We start from the raw sequence: 23,558 nt of genomic DNA on the forward strand, positions 1-23,558 counted from the left end.
CTAGTTTTATGGGTTTGGCCCCAGGGGATAGGATTCCCAGGGCTTAATAATCTTTGGGGGGGGGCGCCAATGGCCATGCACAGTATGGGATTTGATGCCTGTAGGGGGATAAATTTTTTTTAAATATTTCTTTTTATTGAAAATATAAAAACAGCAAGGTAAAGAATATGTTACACAAAGTGTCAATTCAAATGGGGAAGGAGAAGTCAATACAAATGAAATCAGCAATCCATATACAGAAGGGGAAGGAGGGGAGGACAAAGGGAAAATCAATACACATACAAATAGGCAGTCAGAATGCGTGGTCAGGGGGAAGGTGGGACATCAGTATTATTTGCAATAGGCGGTGCACAAATATCTCCACGGTAGGTATTCCAGGGTCCCCATATTCTACACCACTTCCGGGGCCGACCCCGGGCCAAATACACAGTTTTTTCTCGGAACATGCACCAGTCCATATTTTCCTTCCATAATGCAACTGTAGGTGGCTTTTGGGATCCCCACAATTGAGCTATATCGCGCTTGGCGATCATGGCCCCCAGGGTCGCCCATTGTATCTGGGCTACGTTATAATCCGTGGGTTCCCAAACATTCAATAGACATTGCCTAGCTTCTGGTAAGAGGGCAACCCCCGTTACTTCCTTCATTACATCATGTACCCCACGCCAGTAGGCGGCAACCTCACGACATTCCCAGATAATATGAAGAAATGTCCCTATCTGGCCGCATCCTCGCTTGCACAAACCCTCCTCAGAAAAGCCCATGTGCACCAATCGGGGGCCCGTGACATATACCCTGTGAAGAATCTTAAGTTGAGCCAGTCTGAGTCGAGCTGGTATCGCAACCTCCTTGGGAGAGTAGATCGCACATTGCCAGTCCTCGTCATCCAGTTCAAGGCCGTCACGGGTCCACAAGTCACGAAGATGCAAAAGAAGATCCGACCTATCATTTATTAATTTTTTATAGACTAAGGAAATAGTACTATCGGGCACATGACCGTCTAATAATCTATCTTCGAGCGGGAACGACTCCGGAATTACCTCCCCCACTGGAGAAACCGGCCTCAAAGCATGGCGAACTTGAACGTAACGGAAGTACTCTGAATCAGCTAGTTCATACTCCTTCTTTAGCGATTCAAACGATTTAATCTGGCCCTTCACCCAGAGGTCTCCCACCTTACTGATACCGATGAGATCCCACTTATCAAATCCCTTGGTCTTCCACAGTTTACCCAGTTTATCAGAGCCAAAGAGCGGGGTCGCCCGAGTCAAGCGGTCTTTCCACCCCATCGAACTAGTTGCATCCCGCCACAGACGCACTGCCGTCTTGGTAGGTCCCAACAAGTCCCTAATCACCGATCTAGAATATAGTGCCCTGTAGTAGTTACCCCCAGGTAACAGCCATCTATCCATTGCAAAGGCGGGGTTCAATTCGGGACCATACGTAGCATGATTGATGGCTCCCAATTGAGACGCCCAATAGTAACGTTTTATATCAGGGCGAGCGTTCCCCCGGTCATACCATGGGAGCGTCAGTTTAGCAAGTGCAATACGAGGTCTACCATCCCAAATCAACTTCCTTTGAAGACCCTCGACTGCACGTAAATAGCTGGCCGGAACTACATCAAGAGTGTTTTGGAGTGCATAGATAAAACGAGGCAGAGACATCATTTTAAAGAGAGCCGCACGACCCAACGGTGAAAGCGGAAGCTTACGCCAACCTGCGACATCTTGTTTCAATCTAGACAAGGGAGGGAGGAGGTTATGCTCATACCGAGTCGTGGGGTCCAATGAAATGTAGATACCGAGGTATTTAAACCCTGTGTGCGCTATCTGGATGGGACAATTATTTGGGAGAAGAGAGACATCACCTGAAAGGACGTAAAGATAGGATTTGGTCCAGTTAATGATTAGACCTGAGTTTCTGCCGAATGAATTTAAAACATCGCACAATGCTATCAGGGATTTCCGGGGCGAAGTCAAATACAATAAGATATCATCTGCATAAAGCGAGATGCGATCTTCAAACTCCGGGGCCCACCGAATACCTTTCATCGAGGGCTCCCACCTGATCCACGTGGCGAGGGGTTCAAGAGCTAGAGCGAACAAGAGCGGTGACAGAGGACAACCCTGACGAGTTCCCCTCCCAACACCAAACGGAGCCGAGACTCGGCCATTCACAACAATTTGCGCAAGGGGGTCCTCGTAGAGCAGCCGCAACCAGCCTATAAAACCGGGTCCAAACCCAAACTTAGCCAACGCGGCCCATAAATACGGCCATTCCACAGTATCGAAAGCCATCGTGGCATCCAACGACGCCAAGATGGCCGGCTCACGCAGAGTCGCAGCTCTCGCGAGAACACCGTGCAGTCGCCTAAGATTCAGGGCAGTATTTCTATGCGGGATAAAACCGGATTGATCCGGATGTATCAAATCACTAATTACCGTGATCAGTCGGTTAGCCAATACTTTTGCAAGGATCTTAGGTTCCGCATTTAAAAGGGATATAGGTCGATACGACGCACACTTATCTCTCGGCTTACCTTCCTTATGAATCACCACAATAGTCGCTAAACGCTGATCACGGGGGAGAGAGCCACATTCCCGAGACTCCAGAAACATATCCCGGAGATAGGGAGCCATCTTGTCAGGGCGCAACTTGTAAAGTTCAAAAAGGAGGCCATTGGGACCCATTGCTTTCCCCGAACGCAAGGAACGAATCGCAAGCGCCACTTCATCGGGTGTTATAGCGGCGTCCATTTGGTCTCTATCAATGTCAGAGAGACGCGGTAAAGCAATATCTCGCAACAATAGATGTGAGTCCTCCTCCGGTCTGTCAGACACAGAGGAGTACACAGATTTGAAGTGATCTGCAAAACACTGAACTATCTCCTTAGGGTCAGAGATCCGAACACCAGCATCTGTCTCAATCACAGGCATCACACCATTAGCACGATCTTTCTTATCCAGCCACGCAATCAATTTACCAGCTTTGTCTCCCACGTCATACAGACGTCCCTGCTGTTCCCTACTCATGGCCTTAGCCGCGTCGGTAACCAATGTCCTGTACTCAAGTTGTTTTAGTCGCAAAACATGGGTCTTAGCACGGGTGACCCCCCGCTCTAGGTCAAGCTCTATGTCCGCGATCTCTGTTTCAAGCCTAACCACCTCCTCATCTCTCCGTTTCTGCTATCAACGACAGGGCCTGACCCCTAAGGATGGTCTTGAAAGCCTCCCAAAGCGATACCGCTGATGAAACAGAACCCTCATTTTCCCAAAAATACAGTTCAAGAGATTCAACCAGGGCAGCGCGAGTTGTAGGGATTCGGAAATACCAAGGATTAATCGGGGCAACCCGTCTCTCGGACCCGGAATCTAAATCCATCCGCAGCCATAGTGGAGAATGTTCCGAAATTCCCCGAGCTAAATGCTTGACCTCAGTGACAGAAAGAACCTGCGCAGCCGGTACCAAAACATAGTCGATCCTGGAGAGGCTACCGTGAGCGCCCGAATGAAACGTATACTGCCGTTGAGTAGGATGTAACAACCTCCAACAATCTACCAGACTCAAAGTGTCAAGGAATCCACACACCGGAAACTACTGCGTTAAAATCACCACCCAGAAGCAGTGACCCCTCAGGGAGAGCCAGAACAATCCGCCCCAAGTCTGCAAAAGTAGTTGATTGCAGGCCAGGGGGGACATATACCGAGACCAGAGAGAGGGTGCGGCCCTCCCATCTTCCCGTAAGAGCGACGTAGCGCCCTCTATCATCGAGAACAATGGAGTCAATCTCCAGTGGGAGAGAATTCTTAATGAGGATTCCAACCCCTCTAGAGCCGGAGGAAAACCCAGCATGTGCAACCAGACGATACCCCCTCCTATTCATAGCATGACAAGTATTACCAATCAAGTGTGAGAGAGCGCAAACAGACCTAAATGTATGAGTGCATCACACTTACCTGTAGTAAGCACAAATCATGAGGAGAAATGCCATGAGTGCTAGTAGTATCTGAATGTATAGCTAATGTAGAGATTTAAGTAGAAGTGGAACTAATACAGAAATGTGGGACACTATATGATTTTATTAGATGTGATTATTCCTGAATCCATGTCGTGTAGCTGCTAAAATGTAAGATGGCATGTGGTTAAACGCAGAATGTGGTAGGCCTCAGGGCCAGAGCTAGAAGGGAAGGGGAAGGTGTTTCTTTTCACGACATAGATTGAACTAATGTTTTGGTCATTGCATTAATGGGCCATGATTTATAGATGTGTTTACTGAATAATAGAATAAGAGTATTAACATGCTTTAATTAATGAAGAAGTTGAATGCTATAATTATTATGAGAAATGCTGTAGGCCTGAAATGTTTTAACATTGATTTACACGTACATGTCTGGGCCGAGAAATGTTGCGAACCTTTTTGGAAGTCTATGAGAGTTGGGATCTTGGCTGCAGATGTCTGTCTGCAAGAGAAAAGGGGGGATTCAATTATAAATAATATGAATAGAGGTCTGTTCAGTAGACGGCCCAGACATGGAGGAGGGTTCCGGAATGTTTTAAGGGGTATCAGCGGGCCGGAGAAGAGTCTGAGAAGCAAGGTCAACTCCAACGTATGAGGCCCAATACAAAGCAGCATGGAAAAAGCCAGAAGCTACACCACGTGAGGGGCGTCTCACGAGGGGCGTCTCAAATGTTGTTGACTGTTTTGTATTAGGGACAGCACCCCTGGGTGGAGTTAGAGCAGATGCCTGAGGACCCTTTAGAGAGCGGATGGGTAGGCAGAGAGGGGTCATGACTGGAGAACTATAGGTTTTCACCAAGAGACTAAGAGTGAGTGACTTCCCTTGGGGGTCATTCACTGCTGACACCTTTTGTTAGGTTGAGACTTGGTTAAGTAGGGATACCATCTAGAGCAGGGTAGGGACAGCCTAACCTGTGTGTTTTCCTCCAACTTAAATGAAGGAGAGATCTCAATATGCGTCAATGCTGATAGCTTTATTATTCTTAGAACTTGTGCTGGTAATTTCCGTTGCTCGTCTGAGGGCTTTCAGAGAGCACATGTATATAGTTGGACCTGTGTATCTCGTGAATCTCATTCTGAGATGCCTGTATTTGCAGCTTATCCTAACCTTACAATAAACTTTTGAAAGCTAGAAGTTGTTTGTGATCTTTTGGAGCGGAGTCCTTTATTGGGTGAACTAACTTGGTAAGAGAGGCACTTTCTTCCTTCAATGACAGGCAACAAAGGTTCAGTCGACCAGATCGGGGTTTAGATCAATAGTGATAAGGTATCGATCAAAATCTCGCCCTTCCAGTTGGTAGCTATAGAGGATGGTTGCCTTCTTGAGGACGGTGACCTAGGCCAGGTTAGCTTACCCCAAGGCCCCTAGAGATCGATGATCGGAAGAACCGCCCGCCGAAGAAGATCCGGATGACGTGAGACAGAAAAAGCAGCAGTATCGGTCGAGAGTGAGTATAAAGGGTCATGCGTGTTAGATTGCGGTGTTTTTGTATTGTATCTATGTTGTAATGTCTGGCGGAGTTGAATGTCTGTAGAGTGACTGTGGAACAGGTTGTGAGCGCGCGCAACCGGTGGAAATCTTAAGTTCAAGGAGAGCTTAAGTGGTTCGGGTGTATCGGACACCCAGAGTAATTGTCAACTAGTGTGAAGGGGGTCATGAGGTACCATTGATCACCCGAAAGACCGAGATAGGGGGAACGTAAGAGTGAGTGCGTGAGTAACGGACGCTGGTCGGAGGTTACTGTGTGTGTAAGCAACCTATCAGAGAGACGATAGACATTTCGTCAGTTGTGTTGACAATTACATATAGACTGTGGACGTACAGTCGAGGGAAGTGACCGCTTGGTCGGAAGTAGTCATTTTTCGGTGTATGAATGGGACGCATGCATGACCGGGAGACGAGTTGAGAAAGGAGGGGTGCTGCTGCGAAGCGGAGAAAAGTGACGTCAGGAAGTGTCGCGCAGTGATTGGCTGACCGGAGAAAGACCGCGCTGTGATAGGCCAGCTAGCAAAGACGTCAGAAAGTGTCGAGCTGGGATTGGCCGACCGGAGAAAGACCGCGCTGCGATAGGCCAAGTTAGCAAAGCCGCGACAGGATTGGTGGATTGTCATCAGGAAGTAAACAGAGTAGCGAGGCTGGATATTGTGCGCATAATTATGAAGTGTTTTAAATGGTTGAGAGCGGCGTTTAAAAAAGAGAAGCGGGGATCGGATGAAGGGGAAGAAGCCCCGCCGGAGGGTACGCCGGCTCGTTACATGGCAGTGAATGTTGGGCTGCATACGATCCTTTGGATATCAGAGTGGAGTAAGATTACGGAAGGAAATGAGGAACTGACGTTCCCGAAGTACGGGACGTTCAGATTAGAGGTGTTACATCGATTAAAATCAGTCATGACCTCAATGAGACCCTTGCCTAGACCGACCCAGTTTGAAGCCCTTGATGCATGGATTAGGGCAGCGCATGAAAAAAATATGAACAGACGACAGGAAAGGGTGAAACGATCGGTAAGGGCAGTGCAGGATGCCAGGTGGGATGCGGATGCTAAAAGATGGAGAGTGCATAACATGGAAGTAAATAAACTGTACCCAGTGTTAGAGGTGCCCGGAAATAAAAGCCCCCTAGAAGAAGATGATGAGAGCGAAACAGAGGACAGCCTGATAAACAGATTATTGACAGACAGGCCACCCCCGTATAATAGAGCAGGGGGAGAGGTCGAGCATAGTGAAAGAGAAAAGGGGGGCAATGCAGGGGAGCATGGACTGCTTCCCAGTTCAGAGTGGGATCCTGAGGCAAAGAAAGAGCTGTCCCAGCCTAGTCAGGTGCAACAGGTAGTCGGGAGGTTTGTGGTACAGAGAGCGCCGGAAACGGAGTGCGCCACATCCTACGGATTACCAGCTGCACTGCAGGTACCTGTTACCATAGGTCCTATAGTATCGATATATGACCCAGAGAGAGCAAGAGGGGAAGAACGGGTACGGAAGGACGGAGAAAGAGCAGAGACGGCAAGGAGGAACGATACGATCAATTCCCCAAGTCAGATGCCGATACCCAGAGAGTGGAGCACCCCGATGCACACAGCAGGGGACCCAGGAGGGGATCCCGGGGGCCCTAGATGGCCAGTGGATCTGAGGGGATCTGGACGAAAATCCTTTCAAGAGCTAAATGAGTACATGAAGAAGTGGGATGAGGCAGTGGAGGCTCACAAGAGCATCATAGCTGCAGAAGCTGAAAGGGAAAGTCAGGACAGCAGAGCTCGGACTCACTGCGGGGCTGGGGAGAGCAGCCCGGAGTGGGACTGGAGAGAGAGAGATAGTAGGGGAGTCACCCATTGGGCCCGGAGTGGAGATAGAACGGACCTGGAAAACGGGGGCCCCGGGAGTGGAGGGGTGGCGCGCCCAATACTCAGTGAAGGGGAGAGGAGAACGCAAGAGTACAGAAACAGCTTTAAGTGTACCCACTGTGTGCCCGGCACCAGAGAACTGAATGGGAGTTGTGAGAGGTCGCACCATAGTCCCTGTGATGACGGACACGAGCGCAGCCCAGGGAATATGGGGAACCAGGAAGGATCGTATCGTATATTGAGCGATACTAGGCAAAGGGAGAGTAGCGACCAGAGGGAAAATAACAGAGAGGCGTACGGTGAAAGGAGAGAAGAAGGAGAGAGTGAGCAGAGCAAGAGTGGGGGTAACAGGCCCGTGTTCCATCACCTTCCAAGATCGGATGGCCGAGCATGGGACCTGGAGAGATGGGAGCAAGGGAGAGCACTCATTAACTCTCCCGAGCCCAAACGTAGAGCTCGGAGTTGGGATGGTAGGGAGACCAGTGAGCCCCCTTCGAAAGACATATTGCGAGCTGAGATAAAAGCTAAGAGACTCGATGTCGCCAGCTTAAGGTCAGACCTGGATGACATGGTAGATGGTACCCTGCCTTTAGAGAGAATGGAAATGTATGAGCAGGATGAAATACTGTATATGGCAAAGGACATCACTCGAAAGGCGAGAGCAATCCATGAGAAGTTAGTCGAATTAGCAGGCAAATATATGGTGGACCTGTCAAGAACCAAAGCATTACAGGGTAACCACAGGCTACATTACACAGATCGAGACCTGGATGAGAGGAGAACGATCGGGCTGAAAACGCACATAAGGGAACTGATCACTGGAATAAGGACATGGAGGGCACTAGATAAGTGGGAAGAGAGGTGGTCCAAGAAAGGGACCGTCAGGAGAAGCACGCTTGGTACGACACCAGGAGGGCTGCAGGGAATAGAAGCATACCCTTTGCGTGAAGTCGCAAATGGGAATTATGTGCATGTCCCTTGGAGTAGGGGAGATTTAGCTGCTTTTACCACCTCCTTCCCCAAATTGCGGGAAAGCCCAGTGGAGTGGTACAAGCAAGTTGAGAGATTTGTAAAAATCTCAAAGGTCCTATGGATAGATCTGAACACGCTGTTTGACATTGTAGTACCAGGAGATCTGTGGACAGCATGCAAGGTTAGCGCTGAGTGGCCCACAACGGAGCCGGAGAGAGATGCTAAGACTAATGGGCCGTCCGAGATTGTGATGGCAAAATTCGAGAGAGTGATGACTTGGCTGAAAGAGAAAGTGCCAATGCAAGACATAGATTGGGTCAAAATAGACCGAACCAGACAGGAACCCAAAGAGACAGTCCACGAATATTATGAGAGATTGCTGAAGGCGTTTAAACAGTATAGCGGCTTGGATGTAATGGATCCAAAAGACATAGGGCAATTTGTGTCCAAGTTCGTCCTGGGACTGAGACCGGATATTAGTTTAATGATTCAGCAACACTTGATTTGTTGGCAAAATAGACCCCTAGACGAAATACTGAGATATGCCAGGTACTGCTGTGATGAGATAGACTCCAAGGCTAAGAAACTAAAAGAAAAATTGATGGTGGTACAGATGCAGGCAGCAGGGAAGGGGGGACAGCAGCAACAGCAGCAAGGAACAGGTACAGGAGGAAAGAAGCAGTACAGTCAGAACAAGGGCAATGAGGAGAGTTCCACCTTTAGACCCAGAATAGACATAGCTGCCCTGAAGAAAACGACTAGGTGCCACCAGTGTAACGAGGTGGGGCATTGGAAACGCGAGTGTCCCTACAATGTAGAGATAGGAGAACAAGAGGAAGAGGAGGAAGAGGTCCAGAGAGCGCCTACGAGAGGGGTGACGCCATACCAGGGAAAGGTGCTAAAAAGGGGGGGGGCTCCTCCCCGAGCCCAGTTCCCGCAACCTCCCCGAGTAGGGAATATGGGTAAGACCTATAGACAGATGCCCCTGTTTGTAGAAGGAGAAGAGTGCTATTATGTGGACCCATTAACCGGACAGAGAGTGGAAAGAGAAGACTGCACCCTCGGGGCAGCCTTGGAGGTGGACCAGAGGGGACCCTATGTCGAAGCAGAAGTAGCAGGGTGCCCCACAACATTTCTGGTGGACACAGGAGCCACTAGGTCCACGATCAGATCAGCTGCAGTTCCAGACCTGCCCATGTCTGGAGAGACCATACAAGTGGTGGGGGTCGCAAACAGGAGAATAACCAGCCAATTGACAGAACCGGTACAGGTGAAAATAGGGAAGTACAGCGATGAGCACCAGTTTGTGGTTTGCGATTCAAGTCCTGTGTGTCTGCTAGGCAGAGACCTGTTGTGTAAATTGAATTGTACAATATACTGTACACCTCAGGGAGTGGAGGTATTGACCAATGATGATGACGCAGACTTCAAAGTTGCAAACTCAAGAATATGCGTGGAGCTGTACCCTACTTTGACAGTAGATGAGCTCCCCTGGGACTTGAGAGAGACAGTGGCACCAGAAGTATGGGACTTCACTGGGGAAGAGATTGGATTGGTCAAAGGGGTGGACCCAGTGAAAATTGTAGTGAAACCGCATGCTGAGTTCCCAAGAACACCCCAATATAAATTGACTCCAGAAACGATTGCAGGCATAAAGCCCGTGATCGAGTCCATGATTAAACAGGGAATACTGAAAGAAATCGTGGGTAGTCCATGCAACTCCCCGATTATGGGTCTGCAGAAACCAAATGGGAAATTCCGGATAGTACAGGACCTTCGAAAGATTAATAACATAGTCGTTTCGTGTTGTCCAGTGGTACCGAATCCATCAGTGATACTGTTTCAGATTCCATTCCAAGCTGAGTGGTTCACTGTGATTGATCTTTGTCAGGCTTTCTTTTCGATCCCTCTGGACGAAGAAAGCCATTTTCTTTTCGCATTTAAGCTGGAAGGTCGCGTCCTAACATGGTGTCGTATTCCTCAGGGGTATACAGAGAGCCCATCGATCTTTAACCAGCTTTTGAAGAAAAATCTTGAAAGTCTAGTGCTGCCCCAGAAGTCAGTTCTGGTCCAGTACATAGACGACCTCCTCGTGGCGTCAGAAACAGAAGAAGCTTGCAGGGAGGACTCCATTGCTTTGTTAAACCACCTAGCTGCCAATGGGCACAAGGTGTCCCCGGGAAAGTTGCAGTACTGCCTGACAGAAGTGCAGTACTTGGGACACAGAATAGAGAAAGGCAAACGAAAGGTGTCACCAGATAGGATAGAGGCGATCATGAAAATGAATGCGCCTAGGACACAGAGAGAGGTCAGGATGTTCCTAGGGATGGTGGGTTATTGCCGACAGTGGATCGCGAACTTTTCACTGAAAGCAAAGCCCTTGCAAAAACTGACGCATAAGGAGGTGAGCGATCCGGTACCATGGGACAAAGACTGTTTGATGGCATTCCTACAGCTGCGAGAGGACCTGTGTCGTGCTCCGGCATTGGGAATGCCTGATTACAATAAACCATTTTTGCTTTACTGTTGTGAGAGAGAAGGTTGCGCGTTGTCTGTGTTAGTCCAAATCCATGGGAATGCCCGTAGACCAGTTGCTTATTTCTCGGCTACTTTAGACCCAGTAGCCGCAGCGTTGCCCGGATGTCTCAAATCCGTTGCTGCAACGGGTGTCAGCATTGAGAGATGTGAAAATATTGTCATGGGGCACCCGTTAGAGGTGTGCGTGCCCCATTCTGTTGAACTGTTGATGACCAGGACCAAAACACAGCATCTGACCAACAGCAGGCTCACGCGCTATGAGCAAGTTATTCTTGCTGCAGAGAATGTGACCCTCAGGAGATGCTCTGTTTTGAACCCTGCCACCTTGATGCCACTCCCAAATGATATCGAGGATGATGATGAATGTACAGACCATGACTGCCTCGATGTGACTGAACTATGCACCAAACCCAGACCCGACATCGTAGATGAGCCACTGACCGACCCAGACGAAATTTTCTTTGTCGATGGCTCATGTGTAAGAGACGAAGTTGGGCAGTTGAGAGCAGCTTACGCTGTTTGTACAATTACTGGAGTTGTAGAAGCTGGGTGCCTGGAAGGAGTACACTCCGCTCAGGTAGCCGAGATTATTGCCTTGACACGTGCTTGCTTGGCAAGCAATCAAATTCGAGTCACCATATACACCGACAGCCAATATGGTTATGGGGTGGTTCATGATTACGGGCGGTTATGGTCTCAAAGAGGGTTCATGACCTCTTCAGGCTCTCCCATTCGCAATGGAGAGTTTGTGCGCCTGTTGTTAGAGGCGTTGCAATGTCCAGCAGGTATCGCAGTTGTAAAGTGCACCGCACATACCAGAAATGAGGACTTCGTCTCGAAAGGCAATAGATATGCCGACGAAGTCGCGCGGTATTGCGCAGAACAAGGGTACTCTTTCACAGAGGTGGAAGTGGGTGGAATAAATGTAAGGACTGAATTAGCCATGATATTGGAAACTGTTGATACTTGGGACGAACTGGCAAACATGCAAGAAAATGCTCCTGATTTTGAAAAAGAAACATGGGAAAAGGCAGGATGTGTAGTGGGTGAGTCCCATTTTTGGGTCTCAGCAGACGGCAGAGCAGTGTTGCCCAATGAGATGGTGAGCCCAATGGCCAGACACATACATGGTCCCGTACACCTAGGGAGAGACGCTATGCTGAGAGTGTTTAGACAGACTTGGTACAATCCTAAGTTTAGAATAGCAGCAGAAGCAGTGTGCCAGCGTTGTGTGACCTGTCAGCAGCTGAACGTAGGGAAAAGAACACCAGTTGCACTGAGTCACATAGGAAGGTCTGGAGGTCCATTCAATCGAATGCAGATAGATTTCATTGAAATGCCGAGGTGCAACCGCCTCCGCTATGTCTTGGTGGTTGTTTGTGTATTCTCCAGATGGGTTGAGGCATACCCTACACGTAGGTGCGACACCCTCACAGTGGCCAAGTTACTGCTTAGGGAACTCATTCCGCGCTTCGGGGTGCCGGCCTCTTTGGAATCAGATAGGGGAACGCATTTCAACAGCGAGCTTGTGAAGATGATTTGTGCGGCTCTGAACATAGATCAGAAATTGCATTGCAGTTACCGACCAGAAGCCTCAGGAATTGTGGAGCAGATCAATGGCACGATCAAAGCCAGAATTGCAAAAGTGTGTTCCTCAACGACCCTGAGTTGGCCTGACGCCCTGCCATTGGTCCTCATGAGCCTTCGTAGTACCCCAGACAGAAGAACGGGGTTGTCACCACATGAGGTGTTAATGGGGAGAGCAATGAGGCTGCCATCTGTCCCAACTACTGCACTGTTAAATATCACAGATGATATGATCCTGGACTATTGTAAGGGGCTGTCTGACGCCATTCATTCTGTGTCCCTTCAGGTGCAGGCTGCCGAGGTTCCATCGTGCCAGGGCCCGTGCCATGACCTGTACCCTGGGGACTGGGTCCTGGTGAAAAAACATGTGAGAAGAAGCTGCTTGGATGTTCGTTGGCGTGGGCCCTTCCAGATCATCCTGATCGCGAATACGGCTGTAAAGGTGGGAGGCCTGCCCAATTGGATCCACGCGTCACATACGCGAAGGGTTCCAGCACCTCGGGAAGAAACAGCTCCTCTCTCGGATAGACGTCCAGCAGAGGACCGAGAAGCCATAGAGGGGGCTAGCCAAGCTGTAGAGGTGCCAGCGGAAGCAGGGAACGAGTCTGACCAAGCTGAGGACGGTCAGTACAACAGCGAAACAGACGACGCTACAGAAGGAGAAAGTAGCTGGGAGTACGAGTCAGACACTGACAGGTCTGACAGAGAGCGAGAACAGACAAGAAGGAGAAGGAGTAGAAGGGCACGTGGAGAAGCTAATTGGCCGCAAAGAAGGAGCTCTAGCCTGAGGTCAACTCCAGAGATAACCCTTCCTCCGATATCAGAAGACTCAGACCCGGAAGAAGGTGCTCAGGGCGCTAAAGCACCGGACCGAAGAAGGTCAAGAAGAGTGCGTGTGCCTAGCAGAAGATACTCCACACCTGAGTGGACATATCTGGCGACAAATGTCTTTGAAACAGGAGACAGGGAGGATTCGAGCGGTGGTGGTGTCCAGTTCTGAGCCCATCGTCACCGTGGAAATACGACTGTTGGTACCCGGAGTCGAACAAGAAGGGTCACTAACATTCATGCTCCCCAGACCTCCCCGCCTCAGCAAGTTAAAACACATGTTTCTCTCAGAATTGCAATTCCCCGACTTTGGTACAACGATAACAGCCCATGAAGAGCACAATCTTCGTTTGGAAATACTGAACTTTGCTATCGAAGCTGCAGGCACAAACTTGATAGTAGATGCTTAAAGGACTTTGTAAATAAAGCGAGCAGAAAAAAAGAAGATTACCTAGCGCCCAGGAAGCAGAGAATATTAGGGAACTTCCCTTGAGTTGATGGAGAAGGGCTAGGGTTGTCTTTATTGAACTGTTAAAGGACCTTTGCGAAGAAGGTTGTCAGCTTCCAGTTGTGTGGATTCTAAAGACAAAAGGAGTAAAAAGAGACTGTAAAGGAACGTGAAGAAAGGAACTTTGTGCCAAGATAAGAGAGAGCTATATTGTCTGACGAAATGGAAGCCGGCACCCAGAACCGCAGAGCTAAATGTATAATAGGTACACTAATAGTAGGAGTGATAATATTAATAGCTTTAGTGGTAACAATTTCTTATGTAAAGGGACATGAGGAAGAGGCGAAGGTAACTGATGTGAAATCTGTAGAAACGCTTACACCCACTGTTGCTGGTGAGAAAAGGGAAAACACTCAAGAGAAAGCGTTATTAGCTGCAGAAGCCCGCAGGTTACACGTAGATGAGTCCCAAGGAGACTTTAGGTCAAATGCTTATGCTAAACTCTTATATGAATACGTGGATGCCATGGAGGTTAAGGATTGTTACGTCTGCATGCAGTTGCCGGCGTCTGTAGATGAAGGCATTAGATATCATCACCTCCCGCTGACATATGGCATTACATGTAGCTTACTGCTTAGTATATTTTATGGGAGAGATAGTTTTGAATACTATTTCTCCAACTATGATTCAGTGTTGCCAGAAGTCCCAAATTATAAGCAGATGAACAAATGGGACTACTGGAAGAGTGAAGACAGACTGGCCAAGTTCTTCATTCCTTGGATTACCTTAGATACTTCACATGCCCGTAGAAATAACCTGACATGCAAAGTGTCAGAAGTCGAGAAGAAGTTCATAGGGCAGGTGGATGATCGTTACAGGAGACAAAAGATTTTGAAAAAATCAGGACAATGGAAAACAGATTGGACCGAGGAAGAGAAGGCACACAAGAGAAAGGGTAGTAGTGGTCCAATAGCTTTAGATAAGACGCAGAAAGGAAAGCTATGTCTTCACCGAGCCAAAACGTATTACGAAAATGTATACGTGGGAGAAGTCAGCTGTGAACATGCTTTCAATATAGAGTACTATACTAAAGATTTCCTGAAGGGAATGCAAGTGATTCCAAATGTGTATTTTGTATGTGGAAGAAATGCCTACGTGAGACTACCTGACAACTGGTATGGATCATGTTACCTAGCAATTGTCTTCCCCAAAATATATCATGCACAAGACTTAGAGATCATCGAGGGCAAGACATCATCGAGGGGAAGGAGAGATATAGGCGATGCAGAAATGGTTGGAGATGTCTTTGGAGCTATGTTCCCTCTTTTGGGACTAATCCTTAATGATGTTAAAATTAGACGACTGGCAACAGTCGTCGACAGGTTGTCTGCCAGCACTGCTCAGTCCTTAATGCTGGTAGAAGGAGAGATGCAATCGATAAGGGCTATGGTTCTTCAGAACCGTCTTGCGTTAGACGTCCTACTAGCAAAAGAGGGCGGAGTCTGTAAGGCTTTGAAGGTCCAGGAATGTTGTACTTACATTCCAGACAATTCGAAGCCCCTTGAGAAAGTTATTAGGAACATAACTGATATTCACAAGGAGATCGAAGACTTGAGTAGAGAAAATGTCTGGGAAAAGGTGGGCCACGGAATGAGTGAAGTTGGAGGGTGGATCTCCACCTTAGGCAAAAGCTTTGTGTGGTATATACTAAAACCTATCATCATAATATTGATCTGTGGGATCATATTGTGGGGATTGGTGAGGGTATTCAAATGGTACAGAGCAAGAAGGTCAGAAAGGGCCCAAAGAGAGCAGCTGCAGAGATTGGCTGCCATACAAGATAATCAGTACAGGAGTCTGAGGGCTCTGGAAACGCAGAGACAAGTTATGCTAGCAATAACTGCAGTTTAAATGTTAGTGATGACCCCGAGAGGTCATCAAAGGGGGGAACTGAGAGAGCGCAAACAGACCTAAATGTATGAGTGCATCACACTTACCTGTAGTAAGCACAAATCATGAGGAGAAATGCCATGAGTGCTAGTAGTATCTGAATGTATAGCTAATGTAGAGATTTAAGTAGAAGTGGAACTAATACAGAAATGTGGGACACTATATGATTTTATTAGATGTGATTATTCCTGAATCCATGTCGTGTAGCTGCTAAAATGTAAGATGGCATGTGGTTAAACGCAGAATGTGGTAGGCCTCAGGGCCAGAGCTAGAAGGGAAGGGGAAGGTGTTTCTTTTCACGACATAGATTGAACTAATGTTTTGGTCATTGCATTAATGGGCCATGATTTATAGATGTGTTTACTGAATAATAGAATAAGAGTATTAACATGCTTTAATTAATGAAGAAGTTGAATGCTATAATTATTATGAGAAATGCTGTAGGCCTGAAATGTTTTAACATTGATTTACACGTACATGTCTGGGCCGAGAAATGTTGCGAACCTTTTTGGAAGTCTATGAGAGTTGGGATCTTGGCTGCAGATGTCTGTCTGCAAGAGAAAAGGGGGGATTCAATTATAAATAATATGAATAGAGGTCTGTTCAGTAGACGGCCCAGACATGGAGGAGGGTTCCGGAATGTTTTAAGGGGTATCAGCGGGCCGGAGAAGAGTCTGAGAAGCAAGGTCAACTCCAACGTATGAGGCCCAATACAAAGCAGCATGGAAAAAGCCAGAAGCTACACCACGTGAGGGGCGTCTCACGAGGGGCGTCTCAAATGTTGTTGACTGTTTTGTATTAGGGACAGCACCCCTGGGTGGAGTTAGAGCAGATGCCTGAGGACCCTTTAGAGAGCGGATGGGTAGGCAGAGAGGGGTCATGACTGGAGAACTATAGGTTTTCACCAAGAGACTAAGAGTGAGTGACTTCCCTTGGGGGTCATTCACTGCTGACACCTTTTGTTAGGTTGAGACTTGGTTAAGTAGGGATACCATCTAGAGCAGGGTAGGGACAGCCTAACCTGTGTGTTTTCCTCCAACTTAAATGAAGGAGAGATCTCAATATGCGTCAATGCTGATAGCTTTATTATTCTTAGAACTTGTGCTGGTAATTTCCGTTGCTCGTCTGAGGGCTTTCAGAGAGCACATGTATATAGTTGGACCTGTGTATCTCGTGAATCTCATTCTGAGATGCCTGTATTTGCAGCTTATCCTAACCTTACAATAAACTTTTGAAAGCTAGAAGTTGTTTGTGATCTTTTGGAGCGGAGTCCTTTATTGGGTGAACTAACTTGGTAAGAGAGGCACTTTCTTCCTTCAATGACAGGCAACAAAGGTTCAGTCGACCAGATCGGGGTTTAGATCAATAGTGATAAGGTATCGATCAAAATCTCGCCCTTCCAAGTGCGTCTCTTGAAGAAGGACCACATCAGGGGAGAGAGGTTTCAACAATTGCAACACCACCCCACGTTTTATCCTATCCCCCAGCCCATTCACATTCCACCTCATTAGTTTCAGACCTCTACCCCCCATCCCGAAGAAGAAAGAAAATCCAACACCAGTAAGAACTCAACACCTCGATGAAACGATTTAAGGATACAGTACCTTGCAAGAAAACATACACACACCCCAACAGAACCTCCCACCCCTCCCAACATCCCGTTACAAAGCCCCCCACCCTGCACCCCTGCGTTAGACTAAAAAGCCACCCAAACTTGCAGTGTGCCTGTCGCCCCCACATTTAACTAAACTACAAAAAGACACTCAGAGGAGGAAAAAAGACCCACCAATAGCCCCGCACCCCCCAAATGTACATTAAATCACATATCCGGATTATCGAACCACAGTCCAAGGTCCACGAAAATATCCCAGGAACCAAGCAACCGGCAACCATTCTTGTTCCGCCTGTCCGCCCTCTGCTCAGCCAGATTGCTCCTCCGATAGATGTTGATTAGGTAGAGTGTCCAGCCAGTTGGCCAGTCTGGTCGATCAAAAAAAGAAGTTCGCTCAGCATGTTCAATCCTCAACTTGGCCGGGAACAGCATGGCATATTTGAGTCCCATATCACGCAGTCTTCTTTTCACCCCCAGGAAACCGAGTCGCTGCTTCTGGACAGATTGGGTGAAGTCCGGGTAGAAGCTGATATTTGTGTTTTCGAACTTTGTAGGTCCACCCATCCGTGAGCCTGCAGGATAGCGCCTCTAGCACGAAAATTAAAAATTCTCGCAATGATAGGCCGCGGTGGGGCACCCAGTTTCGGTTTGCCGCCCGGAACTCTGTGAGCCCGTTCAACTGTAAAGAACGTACTCAATCCTTTAGGTGCGGGGTATCCAACAATAAGGTTCTCAACAAAGAGGTCAGCTGCAGGATCCTCCGCCTTCTCCGGGACACCAATAATACAAACATTGTTCCGCCTGGTCCTTCCTTCATAATCCTCCAGATGACGTGTGAGGAGATCACTGGTGGTCTTTAGGTGACGGACCTCCGTCTGTAGGTCAGCGACATCACCCGTCAGACTAGAAGTCTTGATATCCAGTGATTTGACCTTCTCATTAGTTTTTGCCAGGTCCGTGCGGATCAGGTTGACATCTATCGCCACAGTATCGAGCTTATGGGCGAGAGTCTCCATTTGTTGCCCTAATGAGGATTTAATCCCGTCAATGGCGGCCATGACATCTTGCAGGGTCAGTTAATTGGCCGAAGTTGGTGGATCTCCAGTGTCCTCCTGCGACCTACCAGATCCGCCGGGAGATCCCTTAGCTTGGGCATATCGATCCATGATGTTAGTCTGGGTATAGCCACCCCGCGGAGTGGTCTTAAGTTTCTGCTTTTCGCCCTCTAGTTTCCCCGTCATTGTGGGAGATAGGTTAACTTGAATAGGAGAGACGAGTCAGGAAGATGGTCCCCTCGGGCGGAGGCAGCCCCAGCCAGGGGGCACAGGCCAAATGTCCTCCAGCTTCGGCAAGTCGATGAGAAATCACGCTTGTGGGTGTCACTGGATGGCCGTCATCAGGCTCAGGGGTGGGACCGGTTCCAGTCACAGCTTCCTCTGAAAGCAAAACTGAAAGTGAAAGCAACCGGACCGGATGTCCCAGCCCCCTCAAGCCGATGTTGTTCAACTACGACCCGGGCACCATGCCAACTCCACAGCCGGGCATCACGGAGATGTAGGCCGCAATCTTCTAATCGCCGTAACTCCGGCTCCCAGGGTTCGATTCAAAATCAGAAAGCAGTTTTCACCTCAGTCGTGGTTCGCCTTCAAGAAGACATCAATAAGGGACAGGATAAACGACAGGATAGATGCAGGAGGTTGCGAGGGTCTCGGGAGCCCTAAGCTCACGCGGCCATCTTGGTTGCGCGCGAAGCTCCTCCCCCTGTAGGGGGATAATTGCAGTGCCTGGCCACAGGCCAGCCCCCGCGGAGTCCAGCGCTGTGCACAGCCAATCGCCGTGTGCTGCAGGGAGTTCGCTTTATGCATGGTAATAAACTAATATGTTACAGTAAAAAAGCCCTACAAATTCACTGACAAAAACCAAAGGTTATAGTTAGGTATGATAAAAGAACTGTTTTTGGTTTTAAAAAAACATAGAAATTCACTGTAAAAACAAAGGTTAAAGTAATGTTTTAATTAGGTGATTATGTTAGTGACAACATTAACATTAAGATTTCGAGCTAAAGAAAATCAGAGAAATTCAACAGTGATGGTTAGCAAAACTAACTATAACTTGAGCCCCCGCCATGCATCGCTTATGAACTCACATATTGCATCACTCATGACATGCTCTATGACATCATTCATGACATCACTGATGGCATCTCATATGAGATCATTTATGACATTACTGACCTCACTGATGACTTCATAATGCTTCTTTTGTGCATATTGCTCTATAAACTTGGATTACATTGAAGCTATGAATGTAAGTGCAAAATAGCTCAGAATAATATGAAGCATCATTACGTCTATCATGCATACAGCCCAAGCTTGTGTTATGTGTAACATTGCCCCTATAACATACACTTCATGGGTAGCCGAGTTCATGTTGACTTTTAACCACAGATAAAAGTGTAATCTGTACTGCACACGGTGTTCAATCTGTATACAGCTGTTCAGGAGAACCCAAGTTCCTTCAGATTCTCAAGCCCTGTTGCATAACTGAAGCTCTACTATGGAAAGTCTTTACCTGTTCAAACCCCTGACAGTCATTGAACCTACATTGAGAAATGAAGCAGATAGGGTCTCTAAGGGACCAAAACGGCGGTCATGTAGTTTACCTCGCCAGTAGCTCTCACTGAGCTCTCCCCGACTTTGCCGTGGAGTGAAGGGATCTCGTCAGAAAGGATGCAGAATCTTAATTGCCCTGGCACCGAATATTTTGAATACATCCTGCGGCATGACGAGCTGGTCTGAGATGCGCTGCTGGCATTCGCGACTGTCATATCTATGACAGAACTGGAGAGCTTGGCCCTAAGTTTTCACCTGTATAGGTGGGTGGTGGGAGCTTTGTCTCCTCCACTTTCAGACTATGGAATACCCTTCGTGCATATAAGAAGGAGGCACCTAATCTGCTTTCTTTCAGAAAACTTCTTAAAACGTGGGTTTTCACTCTATGAACTCTATCCGTATCACCTGGTCCTCAGTTGGCAGCACCTAGACACCTACGTGTTACAGCTTGCACTTTATGAATTTAATATCAAATCAAATTAAATCTTTCTACAATCAGTTTTAGAAATACCAAACCTAATCCTAATCGTAATTCCAACCCTAATTCAACCTTTTTTTTAAAGCTTGTTACTAATTATATTGAGCCTAAATAAAGGTTAGAAGCCTAGAAAAACATAAATAATCACACATGTAAAAAGTAAATAAAAGAAACAAAAAATTTGACTGAGAATAAACGGAGCCAAATCCTTTGGACACATTAACCTGAATCATGTGTACAGCGAAACCCAGTTAACAAAAGTTTAAAAACTTCGGGGCATATTACCAAGCAATAGCGATAATTATCGCTATTGCTTGGTTAGAGACTGCAGCGATTTTTATCGCAGATAAACCTTGGTATTACCAAGGTTTATCGCAAATGCGATAAAAATCGGCCGCAATGCATGAATATCGCTGAAAAGTCAGCGATATTCATGCATTACCGAGCTAATGCTCTAAGCCATGTTATCCACCTCCCATTGAATAACATGGCTAAGAACTGCTCAGGGCAGGTGGTAGCTTTTGGAGATATTCGCGCTTAGCGCGAATATCTCCAAAAGTTGGTAATATGAGATAGCGATGTTAGCGACTGTTTCCAGTCGCTAACATCTTGGCACGCCCACTTTGCATGCCATTAGTGATAAATATCACTGACATGCAAAGTGGGGCCCAAGATGGTCGCTATCTCCTACTAGCTGTCGCTAACTGGTGTTAGCGACAGCTAGGTAATAGGGAGATAATTTTATCTCCGCTTTCTTGGCTTTTAAAGCCAAAAAAGCGGAGATAAACCCCCTTGATAATATGCCCCTCCGTTTCTCGAACATAATGTCTCCACTTTGATTGACTAATGTGATTCCAATGAAAACTGTTTGTTAATTCTTTACCTTTGGGCGTGGACATAACTCAACATAAGTGCTTCAAAATAAATAATGTCAACTCGACATTTTTGGGGGTTAAAACATTTTTTTATCTAAACTTAATCAGGGAGTTGAAACATGTAGTTCATAGACTTTCCTTTACACGACTTTATTTAAAATTGTCTTTCTTTCTCCTGCATGCCACCTCCGTTTAGGGCAACACAAGGAATCTGATTACAAAAGAGATAATCCTAATTGTACCCAATAAAATCTTACACCTGGGGTTCGGGATTTATTGTGTGTGATAAATAGCATCTATTCGGAGTTTTTTCTTGGTAATAGGGAATAACTGGGATAGATTGATCAGAGACCCAACTGTATAACTTCAAATGAAGTGGATTAGCACTTATAGTATGGCAAGAAGTATATCTTTAAATAAACCGATTCTTTATTTAATGATACCTGTGGTCGTCTCTAATGCTCTCCCCTCTTGGCTCATTTGATATTCAGATTGCGAGCAGAACTGCTGAAGATATCACTTGGCAAACATGATATCAAGCAAAATGAGACCAATGAGCAAATCTTTGATGTAGAAGAGATCATTGTTCATGAGAAATATCAAGAACTAGAGAGCAGTTTAATCAACGATATTGGTAAGTAATCTGTCCTTTTAAATATATTTTCCATGTCCGATATCAGAGCTGGCATTGGCATTGTTGAAATACATTAACTTAATACCTGTAAAAAAAATTAAAGGCAAAGCAAGGAGACTTGCAATTTGCAAGTTGCAAAATGAAATGTACTAATGTGCCTTAGACATACTAGGGATTCCCAATGGGGTCGCAAATGACCTGCCTTTATGAGGCAGATCGCAATTTGCAACCCGTTGGGAATGAGCAATAACACAGGGATGGTGGCCTCTGTGTTTACTTTAAAAAAAAGCAACTTTTTGTTTTTTCTGGGGAATTGCAGCCCGTTTTCCTTAAAGGAACTGAGTATATGTTTCAAAAAGAAAAATGAAACATTTATGTTAATTTTTTTACTGAACTAAAAAAACATTTTCACTGCCAGTCACAAAGGGGAAGGGGTGCCATGGGCACCCCTTCCTGTTTTTGAGTGACTTACCACCTACTTGAAATAGGGGGTAAACTGCGATTGTTTTGGAATCGCATTACGGTCGCAAAACAATTTTACTTGCCCTTGCTACTCACTATTATGAAGGGATGCCCTTGGCACGCCCGTTCCTCATAGTGACTCAAAAACCCTATTTTGGGAGTCGGTAATAAGTTACTGACTTGCAAAAAAAGGTTAGTAGATGTCAGAAACCGTTTTAGCAGTCACAAACGGCCCGATTCTCCTTTTGTCGCCACTAAAAATGGCCGTATATCTGGCCCAAAATTCAGTCAACCAACTTGCCAGAACAGGTAAAAGCAACAACAGCCTGAGGTTTCAATGAAAATGTTTCCTTATGTTGGTTAGTTGATGTGCACCTTAGACAGACGTGTGTTTATTTATGCAATCTTGTACTGCAAGATCTTGGCCTGTATGATCATCAGAGTGCAATAAAGGGTTTGCTCTTAGCCAGGTAAATCTAAATCAGTGCCTTAAAAATCAACAAACTACCAATGAGTCAAGTAACTTATTGAAGTTTCTAGAGCCACCGATCTCCCTTTGACATTGTTTTTGTTAAAGTTTCTATTACCCGCAGCTAGTGACACACTGAAGTAATATTTCCACTGCAGGGGTTTGTGTTTGACTCCATGGCCACAGGTTCATTTCCAGGTTGGTTCACTCCACCTTTTATCCTTCTGATGTTAACAATAAGAACACCATCTGTGTCAATAGCTTCAAGAGGCTCAATCTGGGTTATGCAAATCGACATACATGACTGTTATGAGTTCTTTTTCATCTTGGGCTGCATTAGGGCAGGAGTGGCGTTAGTCAGACATATAAGACTGCAATGACTGACTCTGCCCAAACCTTATTGCCCTTACAGATAAAAGACTGATGTAAGACTGATTCAGAAAGGGCCCAGTAAGCCTTACACACATAATCCTGCCCTGTAACTTACTGCGACCTGCTATGATATTCTTTCTGTTACACATGACTGAATATGAACCATACCTACCAGCATTTCAAAAGAAAATCTGTCATGTGATTGATCCAAATATACTGATAAGCATTCTGACGCCTAAATTCAATGAGAGAGGTCACTAATTAGAAAATGAGATCTCCGCTGTAGAGCAGATCTGGCTGCTACCGAGCAAGGGGTGGTGAGGCGGGTTAGGTGGAATGCTAGAGGGGGGAATAATTAA

General features: G+C 46.7%; 1 protein-coding gene across 1 annotated transcript in view; it reads left to right on the forward strand.

The window, feature by feature from the left end:
- The window catches only part of HABP2 (hyaluronan binding protein 2), a 291,624-nt gene that overhangs the window by 233,180 nt on the left and 34,886 nt on the right, over window positions 1–23,558 (forward strand). The window contains exon 11 of the mRNA XM_078643840.1: window positions 21,754–21,896. Within this exon, the coding sequence (XP_078499966.1) occupies window positions 21,754–21,896 (143 nt within the window). The remainder of the gene's footprint in view (window positions 1–21,753; window positions 21,897–23,558) is intronic.

Source organism: Lissotriton helveticus, chromosome 5_1 (assembly GCF_964261635.1).
Source record: "Lissotriton helveticus chromosome 5_1, aLisHel1.1, whole genome shotgun sequence".
Classification (NCBI taxonomy): domain Eukaryota; kingdom Metazoa; phylum Chordata; class Amphibia; order Caudata; family Salamandridae; genus Lissotriton; species Lissotriton helveticus.